Source organism: Lithobates pipiens, unplaced genomic scaffold (assembly GCF_037356315.1).
Source record: "Lithobates pipiens isolate NorthernLeopardFrog02 unplaced genomic scaffold, aLitPip1_a1.2 Scaffold_22, whole genome shotgun sequence".
NCBI lineage: Eukaryota > Metazoa > Chordata > Amphibia > Anura > Ranidae > Lithobates > Lithobates pipiens.
Genome location: NW_027507784.1, coordinates 19,283,157 through 19,304,417, shown reverse-complemented (window position 1 = coordinate 19,304,417; position 21,261 = coordinate 19,283,157). Strand labels below are relative to the sequence as shown.

The following is a 21,261-nucleotide window of genomic DNA, read 5'->3' as shown; positions in this document are numbered from 1 at the left end:
AATTTTGAAAAAAACGCATTATTTTTTACTTTTTGTTATAATAAATATCCCCCAAAAATATATAAAAAAAAAATTTTTTCCCTCAGTTTAGGCCGATACGTATTCTTCTACATATTTTTGGTAAAAAAAACCGCAATAAGCGATTATCGATTGGTTTGCGCAAAAGTTATAGCGTTTACAAAATAGGGGATAGTTTTATAGCATTTTTATTAATAATTTTTTTTTTACTAGTAATGGTGGCGATCAGCGATTTTTATTGTGACTGCGACATTATGGCGGACACATCGGACATTTTTGACACATTTTTGGGACCATTGTCATTTATACAGCAATCAGTGCTATACAAATGCAGAGATTCCTGTGTAAATGACACTGGCAGTGAAGGGGTTAACCAGGGGGTGACAGTGTAGGGGTTAAGTGTTCCTAGGGGTATGTTACTAACTGTTGGGGACTGGGCTTTCATTTAGTGAACAGTGATCTCTGCTCCAATCACATAGAGCAGAGATCAGTGTCACTAGTTGCTAGGCAGAATGGAGAAATTCTGTTTACAGCGGCATTTTCTTCATTCGGCCGCCCCGTGAGACGATCGCGGGTATCCCCGCGGCGATCGAGTCTGCGGGACCCGCGACCGGATTCACGGGGGTCACGACCAGCAAGGGAGTGCGACGCCGCCAGCTCGCTCCTGATGGCAGGGTGGAAAATTTAAAGGGACGTACAGGTACGTCCATTTGCCTGCCAGTGCCATTCTGCCGACGTACATCGGCGTGTGCTGGTCAGGAACTGGTTAATTGTAAGGGATATATATATTTGAAAAGTAGTTTAGCCATGTTGAAGTTATATTTGTCTTTTGTACCTCTTCCATTTTATGTAGAATTGTCTGTGTTTACATGTGCTGAAAAAGTCAGCATGCCAACAATTAAGCTAGAAGGCCATTCTGGCCACAGGAGTGTGCAGCCAGTACTCTGTAAATATGTCAAATATAAATATTTATCAATAAATTGTTTTTCACAATGAAAAGTCATTTTGTAATGAAAAAAGCTTCTCATCTATTATTTTCTCCACAATGGAGTTTTTGCCTCTTGGGTCAGGATTACCTCCACCTAAGCGTGTGGAGGTTCCAGGTTAAAGGTGATAGCAGGTATGGTTAGTGATCAAAATATTGATCAGAAGAGAGGAGACTGTAATTGAAATTTGTAGGTTCTGTATATAATTGTATTCTATTTTATATGTATTGCACGATGCCCTCACTGTGCACACGGCACTAATAATGTTTTCAGTACATGTTTTGCATTCTTTCAAGTCCTGATTAGAATTACCCTGCCTATGTAACGCCCCTTGTTACCATAAAGGTACAATTGTAATATTAATGTGATATCTACGTAATCATGTGTATAAAAACCTTCAAATGCGTCATAATAAAGGAGAACAGTTATTGGAAAGATGCTGAGCGTATCTTTTGTGTCTGTTCCCTACTGCAGTAGTTATTATTAATTTGGAACCACTAATCAATATGAGGATAGGAGTTGCCTATCTACAAAATATCCATTTCAGTGTGTGTTTGCAAAATTAAAGTGGGCCGGTCTGGGTGAAGTCCAGGGCCAAATTTCTGTCCCAGTCCAGCCCTGAGCACAGAGGAGGGAAGAAAAATAATATGAAAAAAATATCACAAATATTTATGACCCGAAGCTTCTCCCTCTAGCTGTTCTGCCGTAGACAGTGGCTATAAACCTCCCTATGATATATACAATACTGGTGGTCCTCATTTCCATTAACAGACATCATGAAGGTTACAGACATTCTGAGAATTTCTGAATGTCACCCAGAATCTGCATACATCATTTCTTTAGATCACTTAATATTTCTTTATATCACTTAATCATCTTCTTACTACTTCTCCTTTGTGTTTCAGTGATACAATGAGTGGTAAGAAAAGGTTGAGCGTCTTCCAATTTGCCCCTGAAACCGATGTCACAAACAACCCCAATACCGATGTCACAAACAACCCCAAAACCGATGTCACAAAGGACGCCAAAACCGATGTCACAAAGGACGCCAAAACCGATGTCACAAAGGACGCCAAAACCGATGTGTCACAGCTATTAATGCTTTCGTCACATCCTTCACTCTTTCAAGATGTGTCTTTGTTCTACATTTCTCAAACAGAGCAAAATGACCGAAAAACTTTGGTTGATAGATCCTCCGACATTATCCTGTATCACTCATACTCTCCAGAGACCCCTCTGCCGGAACTGTCTGATTTTAAGGAATTCCTGGATTACTGTCGAGGAAAACATGGTAAGAGTCATACTAAGTCACAGATGAGAAAGAGATCTACTGGATTCTGGGACCATTCTGAACGGCTCCTCAGATCAGATCCCATTGTTCAAACATGTGATAACTGCTGCATTGGCATGCGCACAGGGTGTGATGGATGTGCCAGGGCACACCCTAAACACCCTGTGCAGAGAAAATTCCCCCTTCTGCCCATGCCCTCTCTTTGTTCCCCAGTAAATATATAATTTGCCTACCCCTTCCTTTTCTGAATGAACACAGTACTGATATCGGTCAATCACTGTGTTTACTATGCTTCAGTTTGTGAAGGAAAGGGAAGTCCTCAGTCGCCTTCTCTGTCTCAAACGTGAGACGTCAGGGGTTTGTTTAGACCCCTGGTATGTCACTAAAGCCCCTTAACAGGGCTATATACACACACACACATATACACACGTGTGTTTGAGCTTTGGGGTGCACACCCTAATGCACTAGGTCAGTGTTTCTCAACTCCAGTCCTCAAGTACCCCCAACAGGTCATGTTTTCAGGCATTCCATTATTTTGCACAGGTGATTTGATCAGTTTCACTGCCTTAGTAATTACCACAGCCGTTTCATGAGGGGAATCCTGAAAACATGACCTGTTGTGGGTACTTGAGGACTGGAGTTGAGAAACACTGCACTAAGCTGTGCACACCTATAACAGCTCATGAGAACATAGCTCCTCCTCCTCATACAGGAAACACACACCCACATCACCCACATCAGGGTTTATATTGGAGGCCTCTCCCCACAGTCCTCAGTCCGGCCAGGTAGGAATACAAAGGAACTGTGAGGACTAAATTCTCTCAGGTGCTGCTTGAGAAAGGTCTAATTTTTACCTTTTCTTTTTGCAGCAAGGGTCCCCCAGGAAGTGTCCCAGTTGAGAGGGGCTGTTCATGGCCCCCTCTCCCCTTTCAGTGCTTGGGGGAGAGCCAGTACCACCGGCAAGCTGCAGCTCCTTGTGTCTCCTTCATGTTGTGTCCAGCAGTGTCTAAAGATGCCCATAACGTCATTTCCAGGTGGAGATGGCATGCATGTGGCATCAGTTCTGGCTGCTGGAAGCGGGTGGGGGGGGTGGGTTCCAGCCAATGGTGCAGCAGAGGTCCAGGATGCCGGGATCAGAAGACACAGGCACACTGTTTGCTGCAGGCTTTGAAATGGATTAGGGAGGCAGGAGCGACTGTGATTCCAAGGTCAGGCAGAGGCACCGGCAAAGCCCAGGGAGGAGAAGGGATTCCTGTGGGCTGTGACTTTGCTGCTTTTTTCCTGTGCACACTTTTCTCTGTGTCACTCCCCCTGGTGGCTCAGGACTTGTCTGTTCACTGGATCCTGTGTGGAAAGGGGCATAGCTCTGAACTGTCCCTGATTTTCAAGGGACTGTCCCTGGTTTGGAGCAATGTCCCTCTTTCCTCCTCATTTGTCCCTCATTTTGGTCTGATCTATATAGTTGTATATAAAATTCACTTTTTATCCTTCAAAAAGTGTTTCCCGGTGCTAAACCTTTCATCTGATTTCTAAATTGATGCATTTGTAAATTTTAAAAGCCAATATAAAGGAATAAAAGTGGTAAAAAAAAGCCCTTGTAGATTTAATAAACCTTTTTTTTTTCTGGTTAATTCTCCTTTAAGGGGGTGTGGCAGGGGGGCGTTTCCTATGCCTACATATGTTTGCTAGTAGGTGTCCCTCATTCCTATCTCAAAATGTTCAGAGGTATGCATGTGGTGTGGAGGTAAGCTCTGGCAACTGGCCAAACTGGCAGTGGCATCACTAGGGTTGGTGTCACCCTCCCCCACTAAATAGTCCCCCCTCAGTACAGACCCCCCTCCACTAACTACAGACCCTCCTGCCGCAGTATAGATCCCCCTCCCTCAATACAGACCACCCTCCATCAATATAGACCCCCCTTCCTCAGTATAAACCTCCCCCCTCAGTGCAGACCCCCCCAACAGTACAGACACCCCACCCCGTGCAGACCCCTGTGCAGACCGCCCCAGCAGTACAGACACCCCCCCCTTACATACCTCAGAACAGCAATCATATACACACACACACAGCGGTGTGTGTCCCTCCAGCTCGGGCTCTTCCTCCTCTGTGGATGGAAACAGAGAGGAGGGGGAGGCGGCTTCATTCCGCTTCGCGCCGAGGGACACAGCCACGGCGTGAGACTGTGCTGCGGGCATTGTTAGCGGTGGCGCTACCCACAGGTGTCACCCCTCTGGCGGTGTCACCCGGGTGCGGCCCGCACCCTCCTCACCCGCCTAGCAACGCCACTGCAAACTGGGTGCAATTGCTGTGGTGTGATTTTAGGGCCAGTCAGTGGCTGAAACAGTTATTTTTTTTCCTATTGTGTTTTTGTCTTAAGCTAAGAGCACTGAAAAGGAATCTAGTAGCAAGAAAAGATGTCTTTAGTGCAAAAAATACCGTAAATGGTCAGAATTTAAGAAAAAAAAAGTCTTTATGCAAGGATTGTGTTTCTGCATTAGTGAGAGAAGAGGCAGCTTCAGCATCTAGTGACTTTCCGGCTTCTACGAAGGCTGAGTGGAGTGCAAATTTGCAGTCATTTAAAAATATGTTGGGACCTTCCTCCCAGAGTGCTTCTGAGCCCACAGCCACACCATAGTCATCAGCTTCCTTGGATGCAGGGTCCGGGACACCCTCAGACACCCTTCTCCACCATAGTCTGAAGGAGATTCAGAAGATGATGGGGAAGAGGCTGAGGATTCCTCAACAGCTAAATAAAAATGGTCACAAGAGGAAGTGGACAGTCTTCTCCAAGCGATTCATGCTACCTAATGCTGCGTACAAACACGATCGAATTGTCCGGCGTACTTAGTCCGACATACAATCCGGCAGATAGTCTGGCGGACTTTCTACCGAACGGACTTGGCCACACATGAACACACAGAAAGTCCGGCGTTTGTTAGCGCGATGACGTACAGCACGTACGACGGGACTAGAAAAAGGAAGTTCAATAGCCATTAGCCAATAGCTTCCTTTTTCGTACTTGCTTCTGAGCATGCGTCATTCTTAGTCCGCCGTACTAGCATACTGACGAATGTATTGTCCGCTGAAACCCAAGTCCGATGGGAAGATTGGAGTGCAAAAATACTTTCTTAGTCCGCCAGACTTCACGCTGGAAAAGTCCGCTGAAGCCCACACACAATCGAATTGTCCGCTGAAATGCGTTTCGGCGGACTAAGTACGCCGGACAATCAGATCGTGTGTACGCGGCATTATGCCGCGTACACACGATCAAACAATCCGGTGGAAAAGTCCGGCAAACTCAAGTCCGCCAAACAATCCCCCCGTGTGTAGCCTCCGGCATACTTTTTTGACCTGAAAGTACGGCGGACTTAGAATGCCGTGTTGCACTCCAATCTTCCCGCCGGACTCACATTTCGGCGGACAATCCGGCCGTGTGCGTGCCAGTCCGCCGTACTTTTGAAATGAGCGGACTTTTCCCGCCCATAGAAAAGTCCGCTCATTTCGAGCGGGTCTCCAGGTAGGCGGGGCCCGCGAAGGAGACGTCGCTGGCCCCGCCGCCTGGTATGGACTTAAAGGGGAACCCCAACGCCGAAAAAAAAAAATCGGCGTGGGGGTCCCCCCCAAGTCCACAACAGGGGGGAGCTTATTGCACAGCTCCGGGGGTCTTCCGTCTTCGGGGGTCTGCTCGCCGCCGGCCTCTTCTTCAGACTTCGGGGGTCTTGTCCCCCTCTTCGGTTCTTCTGCCGGGCCACCGCGCCTTCTTATAGCTCTTTTACAGCCGGTCTTCTGTCTTCCCCTTTAAGTCCATACCAGGCGGCGGGGCCAGCGACGTCAGCCTACAGCCTACCTGACAGGGACCCCCCCCCCCCCAAAAAAATATCAAATTAAATTTTTGCTAAAATGCGATGGTAGCAATGCCGTTTTGCAGCCATGGCAGAAATTAAACCTTTGCTACTACTGCCTCCTGACATCTGTATTTTTTTAATAATTTTTTTAAATTTCTGAATAGTAATTTTTCTTTGCGAGACTGGCTGCAACTGTGAGAAACTCTTGGCTGCAACTGTGAGCCAAGTGTTTGGCTTGCAGTTGCAAAGTGGCCCCATTGAATTCAATGGGAAGTTTGATAGGTGGTGCTGCCTGTCAAACTCTGCAGCCTGTGTTAAAATGCCGCAGCTGTGTAGTAAAACATTGCAACTACATAATGTGTACAGCCCTGTCTGACGGTATTGTTAGGATTTGGGTGTGCAGCTAGGGTGATGATAAATCCAAGGCTCAGCCAACCATGTGAAAGAGTTCTTAGGCTGCATTTCCACTTTGTATTTCCTGACCGTTTGACAAAGGGTAAGGGAAACGCATTCTTTGCATTAATTTTAGAAATGCACTGCAATCTTGCATAGTGCTTGTGGTGCCGTTAATTGTTAATGGCACCCCAAAAACAGCTTGCATTTTGTCATGTGACAAACTTGCAAAGCTGCATGCCTGAAAATGTTCTAGAACTTTTATGGTGCGTTTGTCAAATATAGGGTGCCCATTCAAGTGAATGGGCTGCCCTATGTATAAACAAAAAAAAAAATAAAAATTCAAAATAAATGCAGGAACATGTGTTCTCGCTATGCTAGGGCCGGTTCACACTGCGGGCGATGCGAGGCGACACGACTTGCCTCGCCTCGATCTGACAAGTCGCCCCCGTTCTGTACAATCGAACCGTTCTGAGAGGAGCGACTCGAGTCGCTCCGACTCAGAAAAAAGGTTCCTGTACTACTTTTGGGCGACCTTGGGGCGACTTGCATTGACTTCTATACAGAAGTCATTTGCAAATCGCCGCTGAGGTCGCGGCGAGGCAAGTCGGTGTCGCCTCGCATCTAGGGTTGCCACCTTTTCTTCAAGTCAAACCCGAACACTTTAGCGACGCACAGCATTTTGTTTTTATACATATATTTTGCTATTAAATAACATTTCTAATCATATGAAGTTAATAACAAGGGCCCCCCTTTTACATCTGGACTCGCAGAGTTCCCTTTCACTATAAGGGTGACTCTGCAGACTCTGATGTAAGGGAGAACTCTGGGGAGTAAGGGATGCTCTGGGAACCATGATTTAAGGGGTAACACAGAGAACTCTGATGTATGAAGAGGACTCTGATGTAAGAGGAAACACTGTGACCTCTGGTGTAAAGGGGAACTCTGATGTAAGGGGTGACCTGAGAACTGTGACACTCTCAGCTTAGACAACTGCATGCAGCAACCCTGCTGGGAAGCCATAGTCCAGTCTAAATAATGTGTCCGGGTTTCAGGCAGCCTGAAACCCGGACACATGATTCCAAACACGAACTGTCCGGGTGAATCCTGGACAGGTGGCAACCCTACTCGCATCGCCCGCAGTGTGAACCGGCCCTAGAGTAAGTGTGAATGGGGCCTCAGGAGTGGCATATAGAAATAGCTGGTGCATTGTGGCTGGTGGAGATGTTTGTCAGCTGGAATTCTGAACTTTCTGCAGCTTCACCCCACCCCCTTCCTCAGTCACCCCTTTCCATTAGAAGCACTACAACATTCAAACCCTAAAGCTACAATTCACACAGAGCACGGAGTAGAGGTCAGGAGAGCAGAGCTCAGGACTCATCAGGGAGGAACAGGCAGAGAGCTTCTTAACTTCAATCTTTCTTCTTTGCAAGATAACGCTGCAAAGGGGGAGGGGAGGGGGAGTTTAAGGACCCACAGAACTCCGGCAGTGTAATGATTTCAAGGCAGAAGCAGAGAGAGACAGTGTGCAGCTGTCCCTGCTGCTCTAAAATCAGGATGCAGTCCGAGAATAAAACCAGCATGGGAGAGCTTACTAAACAAAGGGACTGTAGGCAAGTAAGTAGAACCCAGGGATAAAGCACAGGAGTCACAAGGCAGAACAGCCAGCTCTCCTCTCCTGCAGTTGTCCGGGCCCCCTTTTGGACTGATGAGGCTCGGGCCCCCTACTGGAGGGCTGGCTGTACTGCCTTATCAGCGGCCCTGACAACAACTCAGGCGCCGCACTCCTGGGAAATAAAAACAACGATCCCAGGAGCCCCTGCGGCCGTCAGGAAGAACTGACCCTATTTCCTCAGCAGCACCGCCCCTTTCCGGAATCTCCAGAGGCAGGAAATTTGAAACAAGAAGAGAACAGAAGAAGACATCAGGAAGGTAAGGGTGATATCTAGCGATTAGGGAAGGGGGGGGGGGGGATTACATAGACGTAGGACTAGTAATTCGGGTGGAGCTCCGCTTTAAAGAGAACATGGCATTCCACAATGGAGAATTTGAAGCCAACTATGGCAGTTACATGCGTGGCACGGAATCTAGAATACTGGTTAATCCAGCCAAAGAAAGAGATTCTAGGTTCTTTTCCTACTATTTCAAGATCAGTAGGTTATATGACCGATGCTTACGCAGAATACATACACATGACCATGCGTTCAGCTGCCTTTTTTATTTCTGCAAGAAGGGCCTTATGGCTGAAAACCTGGCAGGGAGACTAATGCCGCGTACACACGATGGGACTTTCCGGCAAACTTGGTCTGACGGGATTAGTCCGTCGGACAATCCGATTGTGTGTGGGCTAATCCATTCGTTTTTCAGGAAAAAAATCCAGCGGGCCTAGAAATAGAACATGTTTAAAATCTATCCGACGGACTAAAATCAGGAAAACCGTTCGTCTGTGTGCTGGTCCAACGGACCAAGTACGACGCAAGGGCAGCTATTGGCTACTGGCTATTGTACTTCCTTTTTTAGTCCCATTTAGGTCATCACCTTCAGAACGAATGGACTTTAGAACGGACTTAGTCCGTTCGTATGTGGGCAAGCCCATTTGTTCGGAACGTCCATCAGAACTCTGCCACAAGTCCGTCGGGAAGACCGTCGGACCTAGTTTGCCGGAAAGTCCGGTCGTGTGTACGCGGCATCAGCCTCACAAGTTAGGCTATGCTGAATTCCGTTTTTAGGGGATCTCCTCTTCGTGCCAGACTTGGAATCAATTTGGAACCTCACAGCAGATGGGGAAAAAGTATTTTCCTGTAAGAAAGAGAAAACAAACACTTAAACATTTTTTCGATCCAGGGGAAGAAATAAGTCTAGGGGCTGCAGAGAACAAGAGAAAAAGGAATCCAGCCCGAGAAGTCACAATGACTTGCCACTTATGGTGGGAGGAAGACTATGGTCATTCCTTCCGTAGTGGGAAAAAATAATGACAAGCCTGTACATCTGAAATCTTGTCAGGTAGAGTTTGCAGAGGCTCTGCCAAGAAGGTACTCTGTTCCAAATATTAGAAACCAGGTAAAAGTTCTCGCTATGAAGAACCTGGTTTAGGATCTGATACTTAAAGAGAAACTGCAGACTGCTCACGTAATTTTTAATAAAAACATCTTTGCTATTCTGAAGCTTCCCTCCAACCACTTTGCATATTATGTTATACATACTGTGAGTCTGTACTTGCCAAATATGCTGCATAAATCTCCCTCCACTAAGTCTGGCTGCAACCGTTTTAACTGTGGGCAGCTGAAGCTGCTGCCTGTTCACTTCCTGGATTTACCCAGACACACAGAGGCACACCCCCAGCTCTGCAGCTTTTATTGGCTCTTGTATGATGTATGACTCCCCCCCCCCTTCCTGGTAAATTCTCACAAGAGTGAGAGAGAGAGCTGTGCATGATGTCATACGACTAGGCTAATGACCAGACAAGAAACAGGAAGTGGGCTGTATAAGGGATTTACTAGCAGAAAAAAAAAAAAAACATGTTTTACTATCCAAAGTTTAAACAACAACAAGGGCAGAAGATTTAATAGATGGAAAGATGAAAAAATGACCTTAAGTTCCACTTTAAAGAGTGATTGTACTAGTCCCTGCAGAAGAAGAGCAGATGGGGTTTTATACTCATATATCTCTGGTGGGAAAACCTGCAGGAAAATTCCATTTAATCCTCAACCTGAAGAAGGCCGTCCTATACAAAAAGTTCTGTATGGACTATTTCGGTCAGAAATCTGCTGTTTCCAGACTGTTACATGGCATCGATCAATCAGCTTCACATTCCGATCACAGAGAACTCCCAAAGGTTTTTCAGACCGTCCCTGAGATCAGGACAACAGGTCCAGCACCTGCAATTCAGAGCGCTACCACTCAGTCTTTCATTCTCACTCTGCATTTTCACGAAAGTGATGGTGGAGGCCTTAGCTCTCTTAAGGCTCAGAGGCGTCATGGTAATCCCTTACCTAGCTGATCTTTTGTTTCTAGCAAGCTCCAAGGACCCAGTTGAGGAAGGATCTACAGGTGGCCTGTCACTATCTGGAGAGCTTGAGCTGGATCATAAAGCCAGCCTGACCCCACCCAAGAAAGTTCTGTTTCTGGGTTTTTTTGCAAGAGAAAAGGCAAAACGTTTGGGCAGCATTGACTTTGCTCCAGGGCAATCAACAGGTGTCAATCAGATTTATAACGTCAGCTCTCGGCTTATTAGCAGCCTCCATCCCAGCAGTCCAGTGGGCAAGAATACCCTTAGGTCCCTGCAACAATTCATCCTGAGAATGTGGAATGTTGGCTTGGCCTCTCTGTACACCAAGGTGAGGGTTCTCACCAGGTTGAAAAGATACCTCTGGTGGTGTTAGAATTAAGATTCTCACTACATATACCAGATCCTGGGGCTGGGGAATACACTTGGGAAGTTTGACGCAGCGGTAGTGGTCAAGGCTACAAGCAGCAAATCCCTCTAACTGGAGAGAACTAAACGTGATTAGCCTAGTACTGTTATATTTCTTTCAGAAGCTCCTGGGTCAACATGTTCATGTCTGTGTGGACAACGTCACAGCTGTAGCCTATATAATCAGGCAAGGTGGCACACGACGCAGGAGTCTTCAGAATCTGGTAGAGTAAATTCTGAGTTGAGCAGCAATTAATTTTACATCCTTTGTCAGCAGTCTATCTTAAGGGTTCCCTGAACCTGGTAGTCGAGGGAAAATGGTGCTTATATCAGGAAGTCTTAGCCCTTGTACACACGGTCGGACATTCCGAAAACGAAATCCGTCGGATTTTGTCTGACGGATTTTGTCCGAAACTGGTGTTGCATACACACGGTTGGACAAAGTTGGCGGAAAATCTGATCGTTCAGAACGTGATGATGTTATTTCGTTAGGATGGGACTACGTTCAGGCTAGTAGGAATTTGTATATAAGCATGCGTGGCACTTTGTCCTATTGGAAATCTCTACACATGATCGGACAAAGTCCGATCGGACCATGTTGTCAGAAAGTTTTATAGCCAAGCTCTCAAACTTGGTCCGTCGGGTATTCCGATGGAGCCCACACACTGTCGGATTATCCGACAACACGGTCCGATCGGACATTTTCCATTGGAATGTCCGACCGTGTGTACGAGGGCTTACACAACTTAGTACAGGAATGGGGTCAGCTGCAAATAGGTCTGTTGTTTTTCTCATGCAACAGAGAAGACGGAGCAATAGGGATGGATGTGTATGTATATATATATATATATATATATATATATATATATATATATATATATATATATATATATATATACATATACATACACACACCAGTGGTGGCTGGTGAAGTTTTAGTATGGGGACGCCAGACCCCACCCTTCCTTTTTTACCCCCTCCCACTTCTCATAAGCCCCACCCCTTATAGAATCCACCCACTCAGTACCCTGTATTCCACTTGCTTCCACCCATAGTGTTAGGAATATACAACTCAGCAGCACAGGACAGAGTATACAGCCCCAGCATCACAGGACAGAGCATACAGCTCAGCCTTACAGATCAGGGTATACAGTTCAACCTTACAGATCAGGGTATACAGCTCAGCCTTACAGATCAGGGTATACAGGTCAGCCTTACAGATCAGGGTATACAGCTCAGCCTTACAGATCAGGGTATACAGGTCAGCCTTACAGATCAGGGTATACAGCTCAGCCTTACAGATCAGGGTATATAGTTTAGCCTCACAGATCAGGGTATATAGCTCAGCCTCACAGATCAGAGTATACAGCTCAGCCTCAGAGATCAGAGTATATAGTTCAGCCTCACAGATCATAGTATATAGCTAAGCATTACAGATCAGGGTATACAAGTCAGCATTACAGATCAGGGTATACAGCTCAGCCTCACAGATCAGGGTATATAGTTCAGCCTCACAGATCAGGGTATATAGCTCAGCATTACAGATCAGGGTATATAGCTCAGCATTACAGATCAGGGTATATAGCTCAGCCTCACAGATCAGGGTATATAGCCCTGCCTCACAGATCAGGGTATATAGCTCTGCCTCACAGATCAGGGTATATAGCTCTGCCTCACAGATCAGGGTATATAGCTCAGCCTCACAGATCAGAGTATACAGCTCAGCCTCAGAGATCAGAGTATATAGCTCAGCCTCACAGATCAGGGTATATAGCTCAGCATTACAGACCAGGATATATAGCTCAGCCTGACACATCAGGGTATGCAGTATACATCATCGGTATACATCGGTATGCGGTATACACCATCTGTACTGTATACAGCTAGCTATATACACCCACCTTCCTTCCTGTATATAGAGACCTTCCTCCATCATCACTGACTGCAGATATACATCATCTGTCCTGTATACAGCTATATATACAGTAACAGGACAGAAAATTTATATCTGCAGTCAGCGATGATGGAGGATGGTCTCTATATACAGGAAGGAAGCAGGTAGGTATATATAGCTGTATACATTACAGGACAGTTGTACTCACAATTTGTGACTATTATGTAGTGTAACGTAGTCAGTACATGGCATGGCAGAAATCCCCAAAGTCATGTATTGCAAATCAGCCAAGGAGACATGATGTGGCACACTCTCTGACACTGTCTGACACCCTGATGCTCCAGTCATTGTAAAATGCACTCATCATCACTATACTTATCCCCATATTATACACCCGTCATCACTATCCTTATGCTCATATAATACACCCATCATCACTATCCTTATCCCCATATTATACACCAATCATCACTATCCTTATCCCCATATTATACACCAATCATCACTATCCTTATCCCCATATAATACACCGATCATCACTATCCTTATCCCCATATTATACACCGATCATCACTATCCTTATCCCCATATTATACACCAATCATCACTATCCTTATCCTCATATAATACACCCATTATCACTATACTTATCCCCATATAATACACCCGTCATCACTATCCTTATCCCCATATTATACACCCGTCATCACTATCCTTATCCTCATATAATACACCCATCATCACTATCCTTATCCCCATATAATACACCCATCATCACTATCCTTATCCCCATATTATACACCAATCATCGCTATCCTTATCCTCATATAATACACCCATCATCACTATCCTTATCCCCATATAATACACCCATCATCACTATCCTTATCCCCATATTATACACCAATCATCATCCTCATCATTGTATAATACATCTGTCATCGTTATCCTTCTCATTGTAAAATATAATCATCCCATTGTAAAATACACCTGGTGTCATCGCTACCACTTTCAGGACATCTGCCCTGGCCTGGGCCCAGTCTGCAATCACTGAGTGGGGGAGACCTCAACAGAAAAGCAAAGGGAACTGACTGAGAAATGTGTGCGAAGCGGAGGGGTGGCTCGCGGCTGTCATACTCAACTAGGATTCAGGGGAGAGGAGAGGCAGAGCTTTACCCTACCGCTCTGCTCAGGTTAGGTCAGCTTCCACCGTGCGGTCCGGTCGCAGTGAGTCAGTCTCTGCAGTCCGACTCCACAGCACAGTGAGCCAGCTGGGAAACCACAAATGACGATGCGGTGTGAAAAAGCACCACCCAGTCCCTGCCAATATAAAAAAAAAGAAGGACAGGAGCCAGAGACAAATGAGTGAAGAGTGGGAGTGTTTGCGGGTGCATCGCTTGCACCCCGAACATTACCTAAACACGGGCAAATCAGTTTCCCAGCCTGCAACAGCTGTGCACCCCCTATGGAGGGGCTGCCACTGATATATACACACACACACACACACAATCTCACACACACACACAATCACACACACACACAATCACACACACACACAATTACACACACACACACAATACTGTGCAAACGTTTTAGGCAGGTGTGAAAAAATGCTGTAAATGAAGAATGCTTTCAGAAATACAAAGGTTATTAGTTTATTTTTTATCAAATTCCAAAATGCAAAGTCAATAAACAGAAGAGAAATCCAAATCAAATCAATATTTGGTGTGACCCACCTTTGCCTTCCAACCAGCATCAATTCCTCTAGGTAGACTTGCACAACGTTTTTGAGGGAATCCCGCAGGTGGGTTGTTCCAACCATCTCAGAGAACTAAGCACAGATCTCCTGTGGATGCCGGCTGCCTCAAATTCTTCTGTCTCTTCATGTCAATCCAAGGCAGACTCCATGATGGTGAGATCAGGGCTCTGTGGGGGACAAACCATCACTCCCAGGATTTCTTGTTGTTCTTGGCTACACTTAGGCCTGGTTCACACACCGATGCATGTTTTTTTTATGTGTTTTGAGTTTTACAGAAACACGCTACAGTCCATTTAACATGGTTTTCTATGGATGTAGTTCACATCTGTGCATTATATGGAAAGGGCCAGGGACATTTTCTTTTTCTTTTTTTGGCTCCAAAGACTTCAATGGATCAAAAACATGTATTGAAAAATGCAAAATTCACCTGGAGTATGCAACCTATGCATAGGTGCGAGCCAGGCTTTAGAGATGCCCCCCTCTTTTTTTATTTTAGACTGTACCTCCTCGTTGAGGGATATCCTTGGTGGTAGTTGCCTGTAGCTAGGAGCTGTTTGTGGGGGGGTGTGTGTGTGTCTATATTCCAAACAGCACAACGGGCATACATTGAGTGCAAAACAATTAGGCTATCCCTCCGGTTATATATATATGGAAATAATTGCACTGATAATTTAATGAAAGTCCATAGAAATTTACAAAGATTGCATATGTTCTAAAATGCCGTAGTTGTGGGCAAAGTGCTTAACGCTTTTCTTCAGGCTGCAATATATATGGTGTCTATACTGTATATGACTTGTATTTGGTACACATTAACCACTTGGACCTCCAGAAGGTTTAACCCCCCCCCCCCCCCCTTATGACCAGGCCATTTTTTGCAATATGGCACTGCGATACTTTAACTGACAACTGCACAGTCATGCGTCACTGTACCCAAATAAAATGTGTATGCATTTTTTTCCCACAAATAGAGCTTCCTTTTGGTGGTATTTGATCACCTCTGGGATCAAGCTATGGGATATTTAATTAAATTTTATTTTTTTACTAGTAATGGGGGTGACCAGCGACTTATAGTGGGACTGTGATATTGTGGTGGACAGTCGGGGACACCTAACTGATGCTTTTGACATTTTTTGGGGACCAGTGACACTAATACAGAGATCGGTGCTAAAAATATGTCACTATCACTGTACTAATGACATTGGCAGGCAATGGGGTTAACATCAGGGGCAATCAAAGGGTTAAATGTGTGCCTAGCCAGTGTTTTTTTTTTAAACTGTGTGAGGTGCTTTCACTAGGGGAAGGCTTGCTTTGCAGAAACACAGGATCCATGCCTTCTCTAATGACAGTCGTTATGCCTCTGTACCGAAGGATCGGTGGGTGCTGGCGGACATCGAATCCATGGTTGCTGCAGATCAGCTCCTGCTGTGCATAATCAGAGTGGGCCAACGGCACTATCTGGAAGTGCTGCATCCAGGGGCGGACTGACAACTCATGGGGCCCCGGGCAATAGAAGATTATGGGGCCCCCGGGCAATAGGGGATTATGGGGCCCCCGGGCAATAGAAGATTATGGGCCCCCCGGGCAATAGAAGATTATGGAGCCCCCGGGCAATAGAAGATTATGGAGGCCCCTGGGCAATAGGAGATTATGGGGCCCCCGGGCAATAGGAGATTATGGGGCCCCCGGGCAATAGAAGATTATGGGGCCCCCGGGCAATAGAAGATTATGCGGCCCCCGGGCAATAGGAGATTATGGGGCCCCTGGGCAATAGGAGATTATGGGGCCCCCGGGCAATAGAAGATTATGGGCCCCCCGGGCAATAGAAGATTATGGAGCCCCCGGGCAATAGAAGATTATGGAGGCCCCTGGGCAATAGGAGATTATGGGGCCACACAGTATACACACACACATACAGTATACACACACATACAGTATACACACAGAATACACATACACACACTAAGAAGGTACTAGAGAGGCGGGGCAGCTATAATCTTGGGATTTTTTAAAAACTCAGATTTTACATACTGTCCCTGGTTTTATTGAGGCTGGCAACCCTGATGGGGCCCCCTAGTGGCATGGGGCCCTTGGCAGTGCCCCGAGTGCTCCAATGGTCAGTCAGCCCCTGGCTGGATCACGTTCTTGGTACCTGATCCAGCACAGTAGAGCTGCCCTGCCACTTGGTTGTGTAAAAAAAAAAAAAAGTTTAAATCTTTTCCTAGTTTTCAATTAGTTCATTATTCATTTTAATAATGCAATTGTATCTGACAGTTACATTATTCAATGTACAGTATTGCAGATACATATAGTTTAGCCTTAAAGAAGTAGTGTTCATCTGCTGGCTGAAGGCTTTCATTTTATCAGTAGAATCTCCAGCCTGCATGTGATAGCTAACTTACCGCTGACATGATTAATCGTGAAGAATCGAAATCGCAATCTTTTTCCCTTCCCGATCTTCAAAACAGCAGATTACAATCTTTCTAACAAGTGCAGAGAGTTCTGACAACTGGGAAAACAAAATCCAGGCAGCCTACCAAGTTTTAATACAACATGGGAATAAGTGGAAACAAAGTATCTCTTCGTTCTTTTAGCAAAGGAAACAACTCTGGTGTAGATGAAGGAAGTTTAACCATTTAAAGACCAAACCTTATTTGACATTTGTTGCTTACAAGTAAAAAAATCATTATTTTCTGTTAGAAAATTACTTGGAACACCCAAACATGATATATATATTTTTTTTTTTTAGCAGAGACCATAGAGAATAAAATGGTGGTTGTTGCAATATTTTATGTCACACCGTATTTGCGCAGGGTTTTTTCAAACGCAATTAAAAAAAAATTATAATTTTATGAATTAAAAAAGATAAAAATAAACAGCAAAGTTAGCCCAATTTTTTTTTGTATAATGTGAAAGATGATGTTACACCGTGAGAATCGTGATCTTTATTCTAAGCAAAAAAATAAAAAATAAAATGTGATTCTCATTTTAGCGAGAATCGTGCAGCTCTAACTGACGTAGTGGTCACATAATCAGGAGCCACTATTATTGGCTCACAATCATCAGTAGGGACCATAACTGCTGGGATTGAGGGCCAGTAGCTGTGTAAAATGTCACCTACAGGATTTAAAATGGGAGAATACTTAAAGTGGCTGTTACCACAAAAATATATTTCACTGGCAGCCCCTCTATTGTATCTAGGCATAACACACAGGGTAAATGTTTTATTAAAACCAATCTTGTAATGACCTTTTTTCAGCTATCTTTAGGCCGGTCACGTGACTCCTGGTCGGTCTCCTATTCCGATCCAGGGCTACAGCGGGAGGGGCCGAGATCTCCCTCTGACATCAGCTGCGGAGGTCATGTAGCCGCTCAGCCCCTCCCGCTGTAGCCCTGGATCGGAGTAGGAGGCCAACCAGGAGTCACGTGACTGGCCTAAAGATAGCTGAAAAAAGGTAATTGCAAGCTTTGCTTTAATAAAACATTTACACTGTGTGTTATGCTTAGATACAACAGAGGGGCTGCCAGTGACAATTTGTAATCTTTTATTATTTAATAAAACAGCACGAGGTTGGGGGGGGGGGGGGCGGAGATAGAGAAACATACAAGAGCTGACAGGCAGGGAGGGAGGGGGTGAGGCGGGATAGAGGAGGACAGAGGAGAGCAGCGGATGACAGTGACACGCAAGCTGACCATGGTGGTCAGGGCTCAGCAGCCATGATTATTGTAACCATCACAGAGAGGGGGACACAGAAAGTGGCAGCATCAGCCAGGTTTTTTTTTTTTTTTAAGTTTAGATAGGGACAGATTAGACAGCACAAGCACTGTGCTGTTTGATCTGCTGTAAGGGAACAGGTGATCACTTTTTTTTATTTTTTTAGGGTTACAAACATTTTAATACTGTATCCATGGCATGGGGCATTATGCTGGAGAATTTTAATAAATCAATTGCAGACAGCAAGGGGTAAAACATTTGTGAATGGAATGTATAGTAAGACACACACATTGCAGTCTAATTGTAAAATCCACTATGTTTTTACAATAAAATAAAAGTTGAATGTAGGAATTTTACGCTTTTGTATTTGGTTTACATTCTGGGTATTGTTGGTTTTACATATATTGTCTTGTCTGTAGGTTCAGTAAACATAAAAGTTGTGATAAGTGATGTGGAGGACAGAAATTCGGAGAGGAAGATTACAGAATGGTGGATGATGGGGGTTTACCGGGACTGGGAGCTCCTGAGGCCGCGTACACACGGGCGGACTGTTCGCCCAACCTTGTTCGGCAAACAGTTTCATCAAACAGTCCGCTCAAAATTTGCATGAGCGGACTTGCCCACACACGAGCGGACTGTTTGACGAACAAGGTTGGGCAAACAGTTCGCTCAACTTTTGAAATGAACGGACTCGCCCACGTAAGGCGGAGGCAAATCCGCCCATTTCGAGCGTGTACAGGTAGGCGGGGCCCGCGAAGGAGACATCGCGGGCTCCGCCGCCTGGAATGGGCTTAAAGGGGAACCCCAACGCCGAAAAAAATCGGCGTGGGGGTTCCCCCCAAGTCCACACCAGACCCTTGTCCGAGCACGCTACCCGGCCGGCCAGGAAAGGGGGGCGAGCGAGCGCGCCCCCCCTCCTGAGCCGTACCAGGCCGCGTGCCCTCAACATGGGGGGTGCCTTGGGGAAGGGGGGGCCGCGCGGCCCCCCCACCCCAAAGCACCTTGTCCCCATGTTGATGAGGACAAGGGCCTCTTCCCGACAACCCTGGCCGTTGGTTGTCGGGGTCTGCGGGCGGGGGGCTTATCGGAATCCGGGAGCCCCCTTTAAGAAGGGGGCCCCCGGATACCGGCCCCCCACCCTATGTGAATGAGTATGGGGTACAATGTACCCCTACCCATTCACCTGTGAACTAAAGTACAATAAAAAACACAACACAGAGAAAAAATATTTTATTGCACAGCTCCGGGGGTCTTCTCGCCGGACTCCTCCGCTATGTGTGTGTAGCTCTTTTGCTAGCGGAGGAGTCCGGCTTTCTTCCTCCCCGCCGCCGGCCTCTTCTCCCGACTTCGGGGGTCTTGTCCCCCTCTTCGGTTCTTCTGCCGGGCCACCGCGCCTGGTCCGGTGGCCCGGTCTTCTGTCGCCGTCTTCCGTTCTTCTGTCGCCGCCTTCGGTTCTTCTGCCGGGCCACCGCGCCTTCTTGTAGCTCTTTTACAGGCGGTGGCCCGGTCTTCTGTCGCCGCTGTCGTCGCCGCCGCCTTCCGTTCTTGTTCTTCTTCTTGTTGTTCTTCTTCTTCTCCTGGAGATGTTGACTCGACGATCTCTCCGGCCGGAATGCCAGGGACACGCTCCGCTGCCACTTATATAGTGACAATGGGGCGGTGTCACATGGTATATGTCACATGGGTTGGTCACATGGGTTGATGTCACATGGGGACTATGACATCGTAAGGGGGCGGGGTCACCATGTGACCAACCCATGTGACATATACCATGTGACACCGCCCCATTGTCACTATATAAGTGACCGCACAGCGCGGCTCTGGCATTCCGGCCGGAGAGATCGTCGAGTCAACATCTCCAGGAGAAGAAGAAGAAGAAGAACAAGAAGAAGAACAAGAACGGAAGGCGGCGGCGGCGGCGACGACAGCGGCGACAGAAGACCGGGCCACCGCCTGTAAAAGAGCTACAAGAAGGCGCGGTGGCCCGGCAGAAGAACCGAAGGCGGCGACAGAAGAACGGAAGACGGCGACAGAAGACCGGGCCACCGGACCAGGCGCGGTGGCCCGGCAGAAGAACCGAAGAGGGGGACAAGACCCCCGAAGTCGGGAGAAGAGGCCGGCGGCGGGGAGGAAGAAAGCCGGACTCCTCCGCTAGCAAAAGAGCTACACACACATAGCGGAGGAGTCCGGCGAGAAGACCCCCGGAGCTGTGCAATAAAATATTTTTTCTCTGTGTTGTGTTTTTTATTGTACTTTAGTTCACAGGTGAATGGGTAGGGGTACATTGTACCCCATACTCATTCACATAGGGTGGGGGGCCGGTATCCGGGGGCCCCCTTCTTAAAGGGGGCTCCCGGATTCCGATAAGCCCCCCGCCCGCAGACCCCGACAACCAACGGCCAGGGTTGTCGGGAAGAGGCCCTTGTCCTCATCAACATGGGGACAAGGTGCTTTGGGGTGGGGGGGCCGCGCGGCCCCCCCTTCCCCAAGGCACCCCCCATGTTGAGGGCACGCGGCCTGGTACGGCTCAGGAGGGGGGGCGCGCTCGCTCGCCCCCCTTTCCTGGCCGGCCGGGTAGCGTGCTCGGACAAGGGTCTGGTGTGGACTTGGGGGGAACCCCCACGCCGATTTTTTTCGGCGTTGGGGTTCCCCTTTAAGCCCATTCCAGGCGGCGGAGCCCGCGACGTCTCCTTCGCGGGCCCCGCCTACCTGTACACGCGCTCGAAATGGGCGGACTTTCCGAGCGGGAACAGTCCGCTCATTTCGAAAGTACAGCGGACAAGCCCACACACGGGCGGACTGTTCGCTCAAACACAGTTTCAGCGGACAGTTTTTCGGAATTTCCGAAAGACTTTGTCCGTCCAACTGTCCGCTGAAACTGTCCGCTGAAAGCCCACACACGAGCGGACTGTCCGCCCAAACACTGTTCAGCGGACAAGGTTGGGCGAA

At 46.9% G+C, this 21,261-nt stretch overlaps 1 protein-coding gene across 1 annotated transcript in view; it reads left to right on the top strand.

Annotated features, from left to right (window-relative positions):
* LOC143925621 (uncharacterized) overlaps nt 1-21,261 on the top strand; it is a 68,321-nt gene that overhangs the window by 47,012 nt on the left and 48 nt on the right. The window contains exons 2-3 of the mRNA XM_077450090.1: nt 1,910-2,295; nt 18,732-18,845. Coding sequence (XP_077306216.1) covers nt 1,910-2,295; nt 18,732-18,845 — 500 coding nt within the window. The remainder of the gene's footprint in view (nt 1-1,909; nt 2,296-18,731; nt 18,846-21,261) is intronic.